Here is a 19,370-nt window from a genome sequence, read left to right as displayed (position 1 = left end):
GGGTCCCCGCTGCGCGGAGCGGGCGCCGCGGCCGGAGCGTCCCTCCACACGACCCCCCTCCCCCCCAGCCGCCGGCTCTGCCGCGGGGCCAGGCCGGGCCCGGGAGCGTAGCCCCGGCGGGCGGCGGCTGCGGCTGCGGCGGAGGGCAGCCCGGGGCGGCGCCGGCGGGCCGGGGAGGGGTGGGGGGCCCGGCCCCGGGGCGGTGGTGCGGGATGCCGCCGCCGCTGCCTCCGGGCTGCGTTCGCTTTCCACGGCTGGTGCCGGTGTCGGGTGGGTGGCCGGGCGCGGGCCTCGCCCCTCAGCCCCCTCTCCAGGGCTAGCCCGGCCGCGAGGCGCCCCGAGGGGGCCGGGCCGTCCGGTGGGGCCGCGGCCCTGTTCGGTGCTGCGAGTTCGCCCTCTCGCGGCTCCCCGGCCCGGCCGCCGCCGCCCCTCTCCCCGCCCAGAGGCGCCCCGGGGGCACCATGCAGGCGCAGCAGCTGCCGTACGAGTTTTTCAGCGAGGAGAACGCACCCAAGTGGCGGGGGCTGCTGGTGCCGGCGCTGAAAAAGGTGAGGAGCGCGCGGGACCCCGCTTCCCGGCTTGCAGCCCTTGCGAGGGCGCGGGGCCGGGGCCGGGGAAGGGCTGGGGAGGCGGGGCGCGCGCAGGGCCGTCTTTCTTCCCGGTCTCGCCGCCTCCCAGAAAGGACGGCGCACACTGAGAGGTGCCCCCACGCTCGCTGGCTCGGTGTTGACATTCACCCGGTGTGTGGGAAGGCCGCAGGAAGCCAGGCAGAGTTTGCCCGAATAATCCAACCTCTGAGAGGTTAACGTCCTGCCTCTGATTCAGAGACAAGAGTTGGAGGAGGCTCAGTTTTCAGTGGAGGTCAAAGCAGGCCACTTTTCCGCCTTCTCTGTCTTACCCTGGAGCTGCTGTCAGCCTCCGGTTTTAGGTGTCCAGTATGCTGGTTTTAGTGGGCTCGAGAATGCTCTAGCCATAATGCTTGCTCTAAGTAATTGCAGAGCGCGCTTGCCAGCAGGAACATGGCCTGCTTTGCTTGTCCTCTGTAATCACTCTTCATTCCCCTGAATTCCCCCACTCCTCCGATTAACAGGGGCGGGTGTACATGCCACTTTTCTTTTTTTTCTTTTTTTTTCTTTTGCCCTCGAGCGTCTGAGAATCTTGGTACTATCTTTTGTTTTGTTGGTTTGAATTTTTAGCCTTTCCGTGTTTCTTCAAGTTTGCCACATTGTTACCTAAAGTTGTATACTCCATGATCTGTGCTTTTAAATGTTTAGTACATTTAGGAAATGTTACATTTTAAAAGCTTCTAAAGCAACATTGTGACTTAGTATATACATTAAAACGTCAGAAACTAGTGTGTGTGAACGAACATTAAAACGGTGTTTTTGGGGGCGCCTCGCTGGCTTAGTAGTTAAGCATCTGCCTTCGGCTTAGGTCATGATCTCAGGGTCCTGGGATCGAGCCCCGCATCCGGCTCCGTGCTCGGCGGGAAGCCTGCTTCTCCCTTTCCCAATCCCCCTGCTTATGTTCCCTCTCCCGCTGTGTCTCTGTCAAATAAATAAATAAAATCTTAAAAAATAAATAAAAAGGTGTTTGTTTCCCTTTTACCTTTTCTATATAGATTGCTTTAATAGTGTTTCTTAATCCCAATTTCTTGTTGCTCAAAGAATGTTTTATGTTATTAAACTATGTTTTTACTCCTGAGAGTTGAGATTGTGATGTACCTTTTGTTCTAAACATTTATACTTTTAAAAACTGTCTTAAAAGGTGCCTGATGTTTCCCAAAGGCCAGCAACTTTTGCTTTCCCTTTTGCCCTCCCCGTCTCCTCCCCCCGCTGCTCCTTGGAAACTTACAGTGGAAACTATTTAGTTTGTTAGCAGAATTTGCTCAGTTTTTCAGATATAAGTTACTGACTTTTTTCCTTAAGTATCTGAGTAAGTAACAGATATCTCTGTGATGTTGTTTTCTAAGAAAACCAGAGAGATGCCATATTCCTTACATACTCTTTATTAGAAATCAGGGCTCTCTTTTTACTTTTGCTTTACCTGCAAGCTTGGCATCTTAGCTTATAATAGGGGAGTAGGAGGTCTCAGTCATGTTAGAAGCCTGGTACTGATGGAGGCGGGGGTGGAGTGGGGAGGACACAGAAAAATTGTTGAGAACATACAAAAGAACTCGTAAAACACTATCAGTTTAGGGCTCTTTTGCTTAGGAGCAAACAACTCCTGTCCCGGGGAACCATCAAGATACTCTTAGTTGAGGGTACTGGGAAGTAGTGGGAAGAGCATTGTAGGAGTTGGCAGACCAGGTCCAAATCTGCCACACTGGTGGCCCTTGCTGAAATCTTTCCACAGAAGCATTTTCTTTGGCTGGCGCAATGTTGTTTTACAGACTTCTAATGTAATTAGTTGCCAGTATTTAAAAGTGGGAGATGTTACATAAAATCTGAATTTTCAGTTTTTCGTGAAGAATAGGACCGTCTCTCCACATTGGGCAAGACAGTAAACTGCTGGAGCTGAGTGAATGGCTTTCCTCTTCAGACTGGGCCTGCATTCTCCAACTTTCCACAGTCCCCACCAATCCTTGTGACCTATTTAACTTGAAACAGAGCTACCCTTGCATGACAGAAGTGATGGGGGGAGGTGGAAGTGTACACAATCTAGCTGATAAGTAGGGTTCTTCCAATTCTTATTTAAGATAGCCACTGATGAGCACTCTAAGCCACCTAAGATGAGGTTGAAAATATATTGCATATCTGGGTGCAGCTCTTGAGAGCTCTCAGAACCTGCATTTCCACCTGCCTGCTAGACATTTCATGTGGATATCTCCTTATCTTGAATTCTTCCTTAAGACTTATTTTACTCTTTGCAGATGTGCCCAATTTGTGTTGTCTTACCTGAGGCTCTATCGTCATGTTATTTTCTTCACCTGGACTGCCCTTTGCCTGGCCTAATGCTAACTCAGCCTCAGTGTTTTCTCAAATTCTCAGGGCTGAGTTGGATAGTCTTTATTTTCTTTTAGCACCAAACCCTAGCACTTAACAATGAATTGTAAGTTCCTATTTACTTGTCTTTCCCATCCCACAAGTAGATTAGATGGTCTTTGAAAAAAGGAATGGTATTTTACCCCTTTTTATCCTTCACACATACAATGCCTGACACCTACCTAGTAGGCACTTACGTTTGAATGAATGGGTGCAGGAATACCCCGTCGAAAACCATCATCTCTCTCCTCCTCCACAGACCATTAAAAAAAATTCCTCTTGCTTAGTGGCTTTATTATTTTATTTGGTTCAAAACTTTGGAGTCATCTCTGACTTCTCTCTTTTACATTACTGCCCATACCCAGGCACAGCATATAACACAATAAACATAGGTTTATTTCCCTTTGACATGTCTTCTAATCTGTTTCCTTCTACTCTGAGTCCCCTTTCCCACTGTGATAGCCTCTTAACTAGTTTACTGCCTCTCACCTTTCCTGTATCTGTTTTTCAAATTTCAGAAGTTACTGTACACTTCTGAATATGTTGCACTCTTGTTGAGAACTATTGATATCAACGTAGGGGAAGGGAAAACAGAGGGAGGCAAACCATTAGAGACTCTGAACTATAGGGAACAAACAGGGCTGCTGGAGGGGAGGCAGGCCAGGGGATTTGCTAAATGGGTGATGGGTATTAAGGCAGGCACTTGTGATGAGCCTTGGGTGTTACATTAAGTGATGAATCACTAAATTCTCCTGAAACCAATATTACACTATATGTTAACTAACTAGAATTTAAATAAAAAACAAAAACAACAATATCTTTTGAGGGCATAGGATGAAGTGCACAGTCTTTAGCATGGAATTGATCTTGATCGATGATCTGGCTTCATCCTGCTTTTCTGACTGGATGGCCTACCATAATCTTTCATATTCTTTGTGCCTCAGCCAGACTGGACGACTGCTTTTCCTGACTGTGCCCAGAATGTCTCTCTATATCGGTCCAAGTCCTACCTTATCTGTTGCACAAATATGTCATGCTTACTACAGACCAGGTAATGCCCTTGGGCACTAGGGATAAAAAGGTAAATGACATCATCCAGAAACGACTAAGTCAGAACAGGGTGGGAATTGGCAGAGGACGAGTTTGGAGAGCAAACTAGTTTATAGAGAATTTTTTTAATGTTAAGCTAAGGAGTTTGACTTTTATCTTGAGGGAATGAAGGTCATTGAGGAAAAGGTGAGTAACATCAGTGTGGAATTTTAGAAAATTCACTTTGGCCGTAGAATAGAAAATGGATTGGAGAAGAATGAGACCTGAGGTAAGGAGAAAACTTCGAAGGCTGGTTTAATAGTCCAGCCAAGAGATGATATGTGTTTGAATTAAGGGTGCATTTGAACTAAATGGAAATGTAGGGATGGACTTTGAGAGATGTTTAAAAGGTAGAATTGACAGGACCCAGTAACCCACTGAGTGAGTAGGGCAAGTGGGAAGAGAGCATGAAGAGTCCTAAGTTTCTGGTTTGCATGCCTTTAGTCAGGACAGAGAATGGAGGAGAAGCTGTTGGGGGTGGAGGGAGTGGCCTGAACACAGGAGTTTGGAGCAAAGTCCTTTTGGCTTCTCCAGGTGGGCTTGTCGAGCTGGCGGTTGTTGGTATCTGCCACTGCAGATTTGGGACTTCCAGGGGTGTAGGCAAAGCCTTAAGAATAGATGAAGCCTTGGGGCGCCTGGGTGGTGCAGTCAGTTAAGCATCCCACTCTTGGTTTCAGCTCAGGTCTTGATCTCAGAGTCGGGAGATCAAGCCCCACGTCAGGCTCTGAGCTCAGCGCAGAGTCAGCTTGAGATTCTGTGTTTCTCTCTGCCTCTCCTGCTCATTCTTCTCTCTCAAATAAATAAAACTTTAAAAAAGAATAGATGAAGCCTTTATCCATACAAAGACTTATACATGGATATTTGTGGCAGCTGTATTCAGCAAAGAATGGAAACAACCCAATGTCCATTAACAGGTGAATGAATAAACAAATTATGAAATAGCCATACATTGGAATACTACTTGGTGATAAAAAGGAATGAATTTTTTTTTAAAGATTTTTATTTATTTGACAGAGATACAGTGAGTGAGGGAACACAAGCAGGGGGAGTGGGAGAGGGAGAAGCAGGCTTCCCGTGGAGCAGGGAGCCCAATGCGGGGCTCGATCCCAGGACCCTGGGAAGGCAGATGCTTAACGACTGAGCCACCCAGGCACCCCAGGAATGAATTATTGATAACACACAGCAATGTGGCTGAATCTCAAAAATAATTAAGCTGAATGAAAGAAGCCAGATCAAAAAAGAGTATATGCTGGGTAATTATATAAAATTCTGGAAATTACAAACTAATCTACAGTGACAAAAAGGTCAATAGTTGTTTTAGGGGGAGGCTTTTATGTTCATTTGTTGATTGTGCTGATAGTTTCAGGGATATACACATTGGTTAAAATTTAACACTGTACAACTCAGGTACGTGCAATTTGTTGAACGAAGAGAGAAAACAGGTTTGGAAAGAGTAATTTGGTTAGAGAGTCTGCATTTTTAAACACTATGCTATGCTACCTCTAGCAGGGGTGAAGGCATCCTTTTTTTCTGAGATGGGAGGGAAAGAGATAAAGATGGGTTTGTAGGTTGGGGAGCAGTGAGTTCATGGTAGGTAGCCTCTGTGTTCACAATGAAATGAAAGACAAGATTCTTTACATAGAGGAAAGAGAAATGAGTAAGGAGTTTAAGAAGCGTGGTGAAGTTTTGAAGTTGCTGTTGTGGAGTGTGGAGAAGGAGCCAAGTAGTGAATTAGAAAGGAACTGCTGAGCAGTGCTGAGTGTGGAGACCATAAATTTGGAGTAACATTTATTGGTCTGGTTGTGAGATTTCTCCAGCAGCACGCATCAGTTCAGGTAGAGGAGCACGGGAGAATTGGTTGCAAGTGGCTGCAGTAGAGACTAGGAGGATAGCAATATTTCAGGTGATAGGCGGTAAAGCTGCAAGACAGGTCATGGAGGTGGAAATGAAGGCTCCCATAGACTAGGAATCTTGGGGAGTTGGAAGAGGAGGGTAGTGAGAGCAGATAGGGGATTATGATTGGAGGTGATAATTATTCCAGAGATGAAAGAAATAAGACAGGAGCTCCAAAGTTGGTGTATTGAATAATGGATTGGTATATTATATATATATGGATGATCACGAAGTCCACAAGGATTATGGCATGCATTGTAGTGGAAAGGAAGACTCCAATCCAGCAATGGCAATGAGGTCCAGAAATCACAGCAGTGAGGATGCTTCAGCCAAATAATAATAAAAGTGACAACTACTCCTGTTCCCCATAATATATTTTATATCACAACTGTGGCTAGAATAGGAAAGAACTTTGCACTTCATTTTAGAATATTTTTGTTTTGTGATTAATTTTTTACCCAACATTTTATTATGAAAAGTTTCAAATATACAGAAAGATTGAAAGAATTATACAGTAAAACACCTGTATACCCATCACCTACATTCTATAATTTACATTTCACTGTGTTTTCTTTACGACATGCCTATCCATTCCTCCCTCCATCCACTAATCCTCTTACATTTTGATGCTTTTCAAAGTGAGTTACAGACATCAGTACACTTTACCCCTAAGCACTTCAGTATGCATGTCATTAACTAGAGTTCAGTATTTGTTTACAGTTCTTTTTGTTTTTTAGGCAAAATCTAGGTACAGTGGAGTATACAAGTGTTAATTGTACCATTTAATGAGTTTTGACAAATACAACCCAAACCTCTATCAAGATATCAGACATTACTGTCACTCCTGAAATTTCCCTCATGTGCCTTGTCCATCAGTCTGTGCAACCATTGTTCTCATCTTTTATCATACCGTGATAGATTAATTGTAACTATTCTAGAACATCATATTAATAGAATCACCCAGCATATATTTTTGGTAAGGCTTTGAAGTTGTGTTTATCAGAAGTTCAGTCCTTTTTTCTATCATAGGACAGTATCAGATACCTTGGAGGTTTCCAGTTTGGGGCTATTCTGAATAAAATTTCCATGAAGGTTCTTATTATACAAGTTTTTTTGGTAGGACTATGTTTTCATTTCTCTTGGGTAAATACTAGGAGAAATGGCTCATAGAATGTCTGTTTAGTTTTATAATAAACTGCCAAACCTTTTCTCAAAGTGGTTGTACCTTTTATATTCCCACCAACAATGTATGAGAGTTCCCGTTGCTCCACATCTCTGCCAGTATTTGATGTTATCAGTCTTTAATTTTAGTCACTGTGATGGGTGTGTAGTGTAATTGTGGTTTTAATTTGCATTATCCTGGTGACTGATATTGAACACCTTTTCATGTTCTTATTGGCCATTCTTATGTCTTCCTTTGGACAGTCTGCATAAATCTGTTGCCCATTTTAAATTTTTAGTTCTTTTTAGTATTGAGTTGTAAGAGTTCTTTATATAGTCTGGATATTCTTTTATCAAAAAAATGTTTATGAATATTCTCTTCTATCCTTTGCTTTGCCTATTCATTCTCCTAATGGTGTTTTTTTGATGAGCAGAGTTTTAAATATCAAAGGAGTCAAATGTATTAGTTTTTTTTTTTTTTTAAGGTTATTGCTCTCTGTGTTTAAGAACCCCTTGCTTGCCACCAGGTCATGAAGATAATTCTAATGCTGTTTTCTAAAAACTTTATATAGTTTTAGCTTTTACATAATCTGTGGTCCATTTCAGATTAATTATTGTGTATAATATAAAGTGGGAATTGAGATTCATTTTTTATGCTAATATCTAGTTATTACAGAACTATGTGTTGAAGAGATTTTTCTTTCTCTGTTGGACTGTGATGTTTTTGTGAAAATCAAATGAATATATATCATATATTTATGTAAATATATATTCAAACATTTCCATTCTATCCCATTGATCAATTTACCTTTATATCAGTTCACACTACTGGTTGCTGGGGATTTATAGTAAGTCTTTTGTTTTTTTAAGATTTTATTTATTTGACAGAGAGAGAGAGAGAGAGCACAAGTAGGCAGAGTGGCAGGCAGAGGGAGAAGGAGAAGCAGGCTTTCCACTGAGCAGGGAGCCAGACATGGGGCTCGATCCCAGGACCCCAGGATCAGGACCTAAGCCGAAGGCAGACGCTTAACCGACTGAGCCACCCAGGTGCCCCTATAGTAAGTCTTGAAGTTAGGTAGTGTAAGTCCTCCAATTTTGTTCCTCTTTTAAAAAATATTCTTTTAGGGGCGCCTGGGTGGCTCAGTCGGTTAAGCGTCTGCCTTCCGCTCAGATCATGATCCCAGCATCCTGGGATCGAGCCCCACATTGGGCTCCATGCTCAGCAGGGAGTCTGCTTCTCCCTGTCCCTCTGCCTGCCTGTCTGCCTACTTGTGATCTCTCTCTGGCAAATAAATAAAATCTTTTTAAAAAATACTCTTTTAGTGTTTCTAGATTTGGATTTCACTATAAATTTTGAACCGAGCTGTCAGTTTCTACCAAAATATCTTGGTGAGATTTTGATTGTGATTGCATTGAATCTATAGATTGATCACTAGGGAGAATTGACATCTTAACAATATTAAATCTTTGGGTCCACAAACATGGTATATCTCTCCATTTATTTAGACTTTTTAATTTCTTTTTTAAAGATTTTATTTGAGAGAGAACATGAGCATGAGCAGGGGGAAGGGCAGAGGGAAAGGGAGAAGCAGACTCCCCACTGAGTAGAAAGCCAGGCCGGCTAGCTTAATCCCAGGACCCTGGGATCATGACCTGAGCTGAAGGCAGACGTTTAACCGACTGAACCACCCAGGCACCCCAAGACTTTTTAATTTCTGCCAGCAACACTTTGTAGTTTTTAATGTAGAAATCTTACATGTCTTTGGTTAAGTTTAACCCTAAATACTTTGTATTTTGATGGTATTGTAAATTGTTTTAGAATTTTCAGGAGCCTGGGTGGCTCAGTCATTGTCTGCCTTTGGCTCAGGTCATGGTCCAGGGTCCTGGGATCAAGCCCCTCATCGGGCTCCCTGCTCGGTGGGAAGCCTGCTTCTCCCTCTCCCACTCCCCCTGTTTGTGTTCCCTCTCTGTGTCTCTCTGTCAGATAAATAAATAAAATCTTTATTTTTTTTTAAGATTTTATTTATTTATTTTGAGAGAGAGCGCACATGGGAGCATGTGGTGGGGGGAGGGGCAGAGGGAGAGGAAAAGGGAGAGAAGCAGACTCCCTGCTGAGTGGGGAGCCCGATGAGATCATGACCTGAGCCAAAATCAAGAGTGTAACACTCAACCAACTGAGCCACCCATGTGCCCCTACAATTTTATTTTCTAGTTGTTAGTCACAAATATGCAAACATAAAGCTGCTTTTTATATGTTGTCCTCATATGCTTTGATTTTGCTGGTAGTTGTAGATTCCACAGAATTTTCTATGTAATTATGTCATCTGTAACTACGGACAATCCGATATTTATTTATTTTTCTTGCCTTAATTTACTGGCTAGGACCTCTGTTTAATGTTGAATGGAAGTAGTGAGAGTCTGTTTTTATAGCTGAGTTTTACAGTTGAGGAAATGGATCCTTAGGCAGACTGCTCAAGATCTTATAACTAATAAGAAATAGAATCAGGATTTGAACCTGAGTCTGTCTGACTTCTAAAACAACTCTTTCTACTGTACTGTATTGCTTCCTTTGAGTAGGCAGTGTAATATAGTACTGTGGGGTTTTAATTGTCTTGCACCTTAGATTTTAGGGAAGAAGTGCCTTAGGGTAGAGGAGGCTGAATGAAGGGGACTTTGAAACCCCTTGCTTTAAGCTGAGAAGCTCAGCCCTTTTACATATTAGGGCTCTGCATAGGATTACATTTGAAAAAAAGGTTCTGCTGCATAAAAAAGTAAGACTTTTAAGGGCGCTAGTTAATGGAAAGCTAGTGTAGACCACGAAGGAAGGCACTAAGAAGTAAAGTCTTGGGGTGGCAATAGGAAGCTTGGAGACTATCCTGTGTGTGTGTGTGTACACACGTGCGCATGCATGTGTTTTAAGATTTTTATTTATTTGATAATTTTATTTATTATTTTGATAGAGAACACATGCCTGCAAAAGCAGGGGGAGCAGAGGCAGAAGGAGAAGGAGGCTCCCCGCTGAGAAGGGAGCCCGATGCAGAACTCTGTCCCAGGACCCCGGGATCATGACCTGAACCGAAAGCAGATGCTTAACTGACTGAACTACCCAGACGCCCCTATCTTGTGTGTTTATGTTTGGGAGTGACAGAAGTGATGTTTTAAGTGGAAGTGGGAGTTAGCCAGGTGAGGATGAGGAGGAAGAGTTAAAGGATTTGTGGTTGCTTGGAGTCCAAGAGGAGCTCAGCATTTTAGGAGTTCTGAGTAGCTGGAGTCTGGAGCCTGGGGACAGATCTTGTGAGCAGTGGGGAACCACTGAAGGGTTTCAAGCAGGCTATTGACAATTAGATATGAATTTTTCAAAAAGATTTTATTGTAGAGAGAGAGTGATTGCGTCTGCTCGAGCAAGTTGGGGGAGGGACAGAGGGAGAAAGAGAGAGAGAATCTCAAGCAGGCTCCCCACTGAGTGTGGAGCCTGATATGGGGCTCAATCTCAGGACCCTGAGATCGTGACCTGAGCCAAAACCAAGAGTCGGAGGCTTAACCGACTGAGCCACCCTCGAGCCCCGAGATACGAATTTTGAAGGCTCACTGGCTGCTCTGTGGAGCATAGATTAAATGGTAGTAGAACTGTAGGCAGGAAGGCCAGTTAAGATGGGTTGATGGTGGTTTTGACTAGGGCAGCAGCTGTGGGGATAGAGAAAAGTGCACAGATCTTAGATGTAAAGGTAGACGGATGATTGAATGACCAAGTAGTGAGAGAGGGGAGTCAAACTTCTTCCTCCCTTTCTGGCTTAGAGGTCTAAGTGGTAATGGGATGAAAAAGGACATACTGGGAGAGGAGTGTGTTAGGAGGAGAACTAGGAAGTCTTCAATACTCTGGGAATGAGAAAGTGTGAGAGGATTGTGTTAGGAGGGATTTACACTTTGGGGGTAGCCAAGTATGGCAAGCACGGAAAATGTCTTTGTTGGACTGCCCTCAGGAATTACAGGCAGGTAACAACCTGAAGGCTCTGATAATGTCTTTTCAGAGTACACTTAAAATACCATTTGCTCCATAAAGGCTTTCTGCTACAACTCCATCCCCTAAGTAGAATGAATCTCTTAATTTACTTAGTACTTTCTACCCCAGTTTAGTACTGAACGGCAGTCTGCCCTTCACTGGATCTGTAACTTCGCTCGTTCTCAACATTGAGAATTACTTGAGGTCAAGAATAGGGTCCTATGTTCCCTATAATAGCATATTTCTTACATACAGCGGGTGCTCAGGACACATTTGTTGAATTGTGTGTGGTTCTGAGTCTGTCCCCTCAAGTTAGTTGGGTGTTAGTTGAGATCTAATGTGTGTAATGCAAGGGAGAAGCAGATGCCAAGATGGGATTGGGTGTAAAAGAAATTTGTTAGAAGTGCTTGTGAGAGAAAATGGGGAAGGAGTCAGGGAAAGTCTTTAGGCTGTGATGCAAGTCTGACTCCCAAGTGAAGGAGAGAGGTAAGGGAGGAAGGAACTTGGGGTGAAAGTGTCTTACTCTGCAGTGCAGTTCTAAGGAAAGTCCACCAAGGCTTCAGGAAGTTCTTCAGTGAAAGTTGCCTGTCGCAGGAATTCCTCACCTCCCGGGAATAGGCCTCCCTTAGTGTGCCTGCCATGCTCAGTCCTTGATGGCGAGCAGCCGCTGGGAAGTGTAGCCTGTGCAGGACTCCTGCAGGAGCCTATGCAGGAGCACTGTGACGGACTTCAGAGTGCAGCAGCTGGAGCCCTCCGTTGGTTACCTTCCCTGTAGTCAGAGATCTGGGAGGCTCGTTCTCATAGCCTGCCAGGGTCACCTCTGTGGCTGTATGCTGCCTGATTCAGGGTAATTCAATTACAGTCTCCCCCCCCCCCCCACTTAAAGGGTCCTTTGTTCTCCCTAAGCCCCTTATGCTCTAAAAAAAAGGTGTCTTAGGATAAGTTCTAAAAGTCAAAACTTAATTTTCATTGATATTAATAGTGCATAGTTTGTTTTAGTAGCTGTCAAGTAAAGTTTGCATTTCACATTCAAGTTTATTTCATAATTAAACCTTTAATGTACAAAACTCCACAAACAAAGCAGTAAAGGCAAAAGAAAACAATGCAGATGTTACCCATATTACTACTATATGAACTAGTGAACCAGGAGCACTTTGGCACTACCTTGAGTAGTCCAGCCATCCAGCCATGAAGAGGGCTGCTTGTTTGATTTTCCTTTCTAGGCTTGGGCTGCCTCACAGGCAGACAAACACAAATCACTACAAGAAATTCCTCATAAAGTCAAATTCTGGTAACTTCCCCTTGGGGATAGGAATATACATAGGAGAAAAGTAATTTAAAGTTTTGGTTTTATGGACTCTGAATTACTTAGGTATTATTTTTTGAAAGATTGTATTTATTTATTTGACAGAGAAACACGGCGAGAGAGGGAACACAAGCAGGGGGAGTTGGAGAGGGAGAAGCAGGCTTTCCGCGGAGCAGGGAGCCCGATGTGGGGCTCGATCCCAGGACCCTGGGATCATGACCTGAGCCGAAGGCAGTCGCTTAACCGACTGAGCCACCCAGGCGCCTAGGCATTACTTTTAAAATAGATATTTTAGGGGCGCCTGGGTGGCTCAGTTGCTTGAGCGACTGCCTTTGGCTCAGGTCATGATCCTCAAGTCCCGGGATCGAATCCCACATTGGGCTCCCTGCTCAGTAGGGAGTCTGCTTCTCCCTCTCCCACTCCCTCCTCTTATGCTCTCTCTCTCTTTCTCTCATTCTCTCTCTCAAAGAAATAAATAAAATCTAAAAAAATAAAATAAAATAGATATTTTAAAAGTATAACAGGAAGATGATTTTGAAAAAGTTTCTTTAATGTTGCTTTGCTCCTGATTGTGACTGATTTGGTTTTATTCATTAAATTTGTTGAGCACTTACTGTCTGGCAAGCATTATGGATATGCAATTCAAAATAAAACAATTGTTTCTATGAAACTTGTATCTGGTGATAAAACAAAGTCTGTAATCTGCCCCTATATGTTAAAGCATCCCAGTTGCAAATGAGATTGTACTTAGTATGTGGAAAGGAGTTTGACTGTTCGAGGTTCAAAATAAATATAGGTCTTAAGATAAAAAGAAAAGTTGAGTTTTTCATTAACAGAGACTTTTTGTAACAGGCTAATAATTCTCGTTATTCTTTTATAATGCCCCAAAAAACTTTTCCCTTTTTATATAGACAAGACTCATTTTCCATTTTACTTATAATCTAATAAATCATTTGCAAGTAAATTGATTTCAGTGTATGGCCAAATAATTTGTAATGGAATGCACTTATTGATAATTACATTCACACCTGTTTTGGTTAAGGACTTTGGTAGGATTCTGATTTTTGTACATACATTTAATAACTCTTTCTCTTAATTTTAAATATGTATAACATAAAATTAGCCATTTTAACTGTTTTTAAGTGTATAATTCAGTGCCAGTAACTACATTCACAGTGTTGTGCAACTGTCACCAATATCTATTTCCAAAACTTTTTCATCACCCCAAACAGAAACTCTGTACAAATTAAGCAATAACTCTCCACTTCCCTCTCCCTCAGCCCCTGTAACCTCTAATCTACTTTCTGCCTCTGTGAATTTGCCTATTCTAGATATTTCATGTAAGTGGAATCATACAATATTTGTCCTTTTGTGTCTGACTTATTTCACAGTATAATGTTTTCGAGGTTCATTCATATTGTAGCATGTATCAGAATTTCATTCCTTCTTAGGGTTGAATAATATTCCATCATATGTTTATGCCACATTTGGTTTATCCATTCATCTGTTGATGGACACTTGGGTTGTTTCTACCTTTTCACTATTGTGAACAGTGGTACAAATGAACGTTGGTATACAGATATCTGAGTCCTGTTCTCAGTTCTTTTGGGTATATATCTAGAAGTGGAATTGCTGGGTCATTTGGCAGTGCTCTGTTTATCTTTAGGAGGAACTGCCATACTCATTTCCACAGCAGCCATTTTACATTCCCACCAGTAATGTGCAAAGGTTCTAAATTTCTCTACATCCTCACCTATACTTATTTTTTGTTTTTGGTTTTCTTTTAAAAATTGCTATCTTGGTTGGTGTGACCTGATATCTCATTGTGCTTTTGGTTTGTATTTTCCTAATGATTAATGATATTGAGCATTTTCTCATGTGCTTATTGGCTAGTTTTATATCTTCTTTATAGAAAATGTCTATTCACGTCCATTGCCCATTTTTAAAATTAGGTTGTTTGTATTTTTGTTAAGTTTTAGTAAATCATTATATGCCCCCCCCCCTTTTTTAAAGTAGGCGCCATGCTGAGCTTGGACTCAAAACCCTGAGATCAAGACCTGAGCTGAGACCAACAGTCAGACACTTAACCTAGAGAGCCACCTTGGTGCCCCTATATGTTCTTGTTATTAGACCCATTCAAACCCAACCAAATGTTTTATTCAGTTTCTTGATAATGTCTTTGCACAAAAGTTAATTTTGACGAAGTTCAGTTTATTTTTTCTTTCACTGTTCATGCTTTTAATGCATATCTAAGAATCTTTTGCCAAATCCAGCATCATGAAGATTTACCCCTAAGTTTTATTCTAGGGAATTTATGATTTTAGCACTTATATTCAGGCCATTGATCTGTTTTGTGTTAAATATTGTATGTGGTATGAGTTAGGTGTCCATTTTCATTTAGCATAATGCCTCTGAGGCCCAACCACGTTGTAGCAGATGGCAAGGTTTCATTCTTTTTTTATGGCTAAATAGTATTCCATTATATATATATCACAATTTCTTTATCCATTCATCCATCAGTGGACACTTAGTTTGTTTCCATATCCTGGCTAATATAAATAAAGCTGCAGTGAACATGGTAGTGCGTATAACTTTTAGAGTTAGTGTTTTTGTTTTCTTTTCTTTGGATAAATACCCAGAAGTGGAATTTGCTATCATATAGTAATTCTATTTTTTATTTTTTGGGGAACCTCCATACTGTTTTCCATAGTGGCTCCACCAATGTACATTCCTACCAACTGTGCACAAGAGTTCCCTTTTCTTTACATCCTTGCCAACATTTGTTATTTCTTGTCTTTTAATTTTTTTAATTTTTAAATTTTTTATCTTTAAAGATTCTAAGTAATCTCTGAACCCAACATGGGGCTTGAACTTACAACCCTGAGATCAAGAGTAACATGCTCTACAAACTGAACAAGCCAGGCTCCTCTCTTGTCTTTTTAATAGTAGCCATTCTGACAGGTGTGAAATGATATCTCATTTTGGTTTTGATTTGTATTTTCCTGATGAAGAATGTTGCTCAGTACCTTTTCATGCACCCATTGGCTGTCTGTATGTCTTCTTTGGAAAAGTGTCTATTTAGATCTTCTCCCCATTTTTAATAGTCTTTTTTGGCGGGGAGAGGCTATTGAGTTGTATGGATTCTTTATATATTTTGGATATTCATTCCTTATCAGATATATGATTTGCAAATATTTTTTTCCATTTAGATGGTTGCTTTTTTATTTTGCTATGCAGAAGCTTTTAAAGTATGATATAATTCTTAATCAAAAAATAAAGTATGATATAGTCGCACTTATTTATTTTTGCCTTTGGTGTCAGATTCAGAAAACATTGCCAAGACCTATATTAAGGAGCTTACCAACTATGTTTTCTTCTAGGAGTTTTATGGTTTCAGGTCTTATGTCCAAGTCTTTAATCCATTTCTAGTTAATTTTTGTGTGTGGTACAAGGTAGTAGTCAAGTTACATTCTTTTGCATGTGACTGTCCAGTTTTCCCAACAGTAGGTATTGTAAAGACTGGTCCTTTCCCCATTGTATATTCTTGGCTCCTTTGTTGTAAATTAATTGACCAAATATGCGTGGGTTTACTTTGGGCTCTGTAGTCTATTCCATTGATCTATGTGTGCATTTTTATGCCAGTGCCATACTGTTTTAATAAGTACTATAGCTTTGTAATAGTTTGAAATCAGGGCACATGATAGGTACAGTTTTGTTCTTCTTTCTCAAGATTGCTTTGCCTCATCAGGGTTTTTTTGTGGTTCCATACAAATTTTAGGATTATTTATTGTATTTCTTTGAAAAATGCCATTGGTGGGGCACCTGGGTGGCTCATTTGGTTAGGCGTCTGACTCTTGGTTTTGGCTCAGGTCATGATCTCAGGGTCATGGGATTGGGCCCCCCATTGGGTTTTTCACTGAGCGAGGAGTCTTCTTGAGGGTCTCTCCCTCGGCCCCTCCCCCCACTCGTGCTCACTCTCTCTCTCTCAAATAAAATAATGTCTCAAAAATTGCCATTGAAGGTGTGCCTAGGTGGCTCAGTCGTTAAGCGTCTGCCTTCGGCTCAGTTCATGATCCCAGGGTCCTGGGATCGAGCCCCACATCGGGCTCCCTGCTCGGTGGGAAGCCTGCTTCTCCCTCTCCCACTCCCCCTGCTTGTGTTCCCTCTCTCGCTGTGTCTCTCTCTGTCAAATAAATAAATAAAATCTTAAAAAAAAAAACTATCAGAAAGAAAAATATATATCAAAATTCCAATGGCTTTTTAAAAAAATTTTTTTGAAAGATTTTATTATTTATTTGACAGCGACACAGAGAGGGAACACAAGCAGGGGGAGTGGGAGAGGGAGAAGCAGGCTTCCTGCCGAGCAGGGAGCCCAATGCGGGGCTCGATCTCAGGACCCTGGGATCATGACCTGAGCCGAAGGCAGACGCTTAACGACTGAGCCACCCAGGCGCCCCTCTGATAGTTTGTTATTGGTGTGTAGAAAGGCAACACATTTTTTTGTGTATTGATTTTGTGTCCTTCGACTTTACTAAGTTAGTTTCAGTTCTAGCAGTTTTTTGATGGAGCTTTTAGTGGTTTCTTTCTAAATATCAGGTCATTTGCAGATAGTGACACTTTTACTTCTTCCTTTCCAGTTTGCATGCCTTTTCTATTTTTTTCTTGCCTAATTGCTCTGGCTAAGACTGCCAGTACTAGACTGAATGAAAGTGGTGAGCATGAGCATCCTTGTCGTGTTTCTGATCTTAGAGGAAATGCTTTCAGTTTTTCACCATTGAGCATGATGTTAGCTGTTCTTGTCATACTGGTACTTTTATTATGTTGAGGTATGTTCCCTCTATACCCACTTTGTTGAGTATTTATCATAAATGGAAGTTGAATTTTGTTAAGTGCTTTTCTGCTCCACTGAGGTGATCATATGATTTTTATCCTTATTTTGTTAATGTGATATATCACAGTGACTGATTGGCAGATGTTGAACCATCCTTGCATCCCTGGAATAAATCCCACTTGATCACAGAGTATGATCCCTTTAATGTATTGTTGAATTCAGTTTGCTAATATTTTGTTGAGGATTTTTGCATCTATGTTCACCAGGCATACTGGTCCATAATTTTCTTTACTTGTGGTGTCCTTGTCTGGTTTTGCTAACAGGGTAAGGCTGGCCTCATAAATTGGATTTGGAAGAGTTTCCTCCTCTTCTGTTTCTTAGAAGAGTTTGAGAAGGATTGGTATTAATTTCCTTTGAATGTTTGGGAGAATTCACCACTGGAGCTGTCTAGTCCTGGACTTTGGTTTGTTGGGAGGTTTTTGGTTACTGATTCAGGCTCCTTTAGTAATCAGTGTGTTTAGATTTTCTGTTTCATCATGATCAGTCCTGGTGGGTATGTTTCTAGGAAATTATCCATTTCTTCTAGGTTGTCCAATTTGTTGATACATAATTGTTCATAGTTATCTCTTATGATCCTTTATATTTCTGTAGTATCAGTTGTAATCTCTTTCATTTCTGATTTTGAGTCCTCTCTTTTTTTCTTGGTGAGTCTAGCTAAAGGCTTGTCAATTTTATCTTTTCAAAGAACCAGGTCTTTGATTGATCTTCTCTGTTGTTTTTTTAGTCTCTATTTCATTTATTTCTGTTCTAATCTTTGTTATTCTCTTCCTCCTACTAACTTTGGGCTTTATTTTTTCTTTTTTTCTAATTCTTTGAGGTGTAAAGTTAGGTTGTTTGAGACTTTTCTTCTTTCTTGAGGTAGGCATTTATTGCTATGAACTTCTGTCTCAAAACTGCTTTTGCTGCACCCTACAAATTTGTTGTTATATTTTCTTAAGGTATTTTCTTTTGATTTCTTCTTTGACGCATTGGTATTCAATAGCATGGTGTTTGATCTCTACATGTTTGTGAATTTTCCAGTTTTCTTCATGTAATTTCCAATTTCAGATCATTGTGGTTGGAAAAGATACTTGATATGATGTCAATCCTCTTAGATTTATTAAGACTTTTTGTGTGTGTGACCTAATGTATGATCTGTCCTGGAAAATGTTCCATGTACACTTGAGAAGAATGTATATTCTATTGCTTTTGGATGGAATGTTCTGTATGTATCTGTTAAGTGCAGTGGTTTAAGATGTCATTCAAGGCTGAGGTTTTCTTCTATCTGTTCTGTCTGGATGATCTATCCATTGATGTAAGTAGGGTATTAAAATCCCCTACTATTGTATTACTGTTTCTTCCTTTAGGTCTGTTAATATTTGCATTATATATTTATGTCCTTCTCTGTTGTGTACATAAAGCTTTATAAATGTTATATCCTCTTGTTGGAGTGACCCTTTTATCATTATGTAACATCCATCTTTTCTCTTATTAGGGATTTTCTTTTATGATAAGCAAGTGTGTGTGTAAAATATATATGTGTGTGTATTTTTTCTTGTTGGTTTTCTTTTTTTATTTTGGTATACCCTCTTTTGCATCTTTGTTCCCCCCCCGCCCCTTTTAAATATATTTGGGAGAGCATAACATTTAAGACCAGCCTCATTCTCTTCTATGGCTGCATTCTATTGTTTAGTTATACTGAAATTTATTTTACTAGTCTGAGAAACATTGAGGTCATTCTCTATCATTTTGTATTGTAAACACCATTTCAGTGAAAACTTGTATATATGTCATCATCCGTATGTGAAATCTTAATGTCTCTTGCCCATTTTCTAATTGTTTGCTCTTTTACTGTTGAGTTTTGAGAGTTTATACACACACACACACACACACACACATATTCTAAATACTAATTTTTTGTTGAGTATGTGGCTTATAAATGTTTTGTCCCACTCCTTAGCTTGTCTTCTTATCCACTTAACAGTGTCTTTCTCAGAACAAAAGTTTTATATTTTGATGAAGTGCAATTTATCAGTCTTTTATGGATGGGTGTCTAAGAACTCTTTG

At 41.1% G+C, this 19,370-nt stretch overlaps 1 protein-coding gene across 11 annotated transcripts in view; it reads left to right on the top strand.

The window, feature by feature from the left end:
- The first annotated feature begins 337 nt into the window (after positions 1-337).
- The window catches only part of SOS1 (SOS Ras/Rac guanine nucleotide exchange factor 1), a 141,824-nt gene continuing 122,791 nt past the window's right edge, over positions 338-19,370 (top strand). For 8 of the 11 annotated variants that reach the window (XR_012379700.1, XR_012379699.1, XR_012379698.1 and 5 more), the window contains exon 1: positions 338-548. Coding sequence is in view for 7 of the 11 variants with exons in the window: in XM_073897321.1 (XP_073753422.1) it covers positions 462-548 (87 nt within the window). In the remaining 4 variants the exon portion in view is untranslated. The remainder of the gene's footprint in view (positions 549-19,370) is intronic. The other 3 variants (XM_025868106.2, XM_025868105.2, XM_073897319.1) reach the window with 1 other exon arrangement.

The sequence above is a fragment of the Callorhinus ursinus genome, unplaced genomic scaffold (assembly GCF_003265705.2).
Source record: "Callorhinus ursinus isolate GAN/ISIS: 27379988/994484 unplaced genomic scaffold, GSC_fseal_2.0 scaffold10, whole genome shotgun sequence".
NCBI lineage: Eukaryota > Metazoa > Chordata > Mammalia > Carnivora > Otariidae > Callorhinus > Callorhinus ursinus.
Note: the sequence above shows the minus strand (reverse complement) of the source record. Positions and strands in the feature narration are given on the sequence as shown.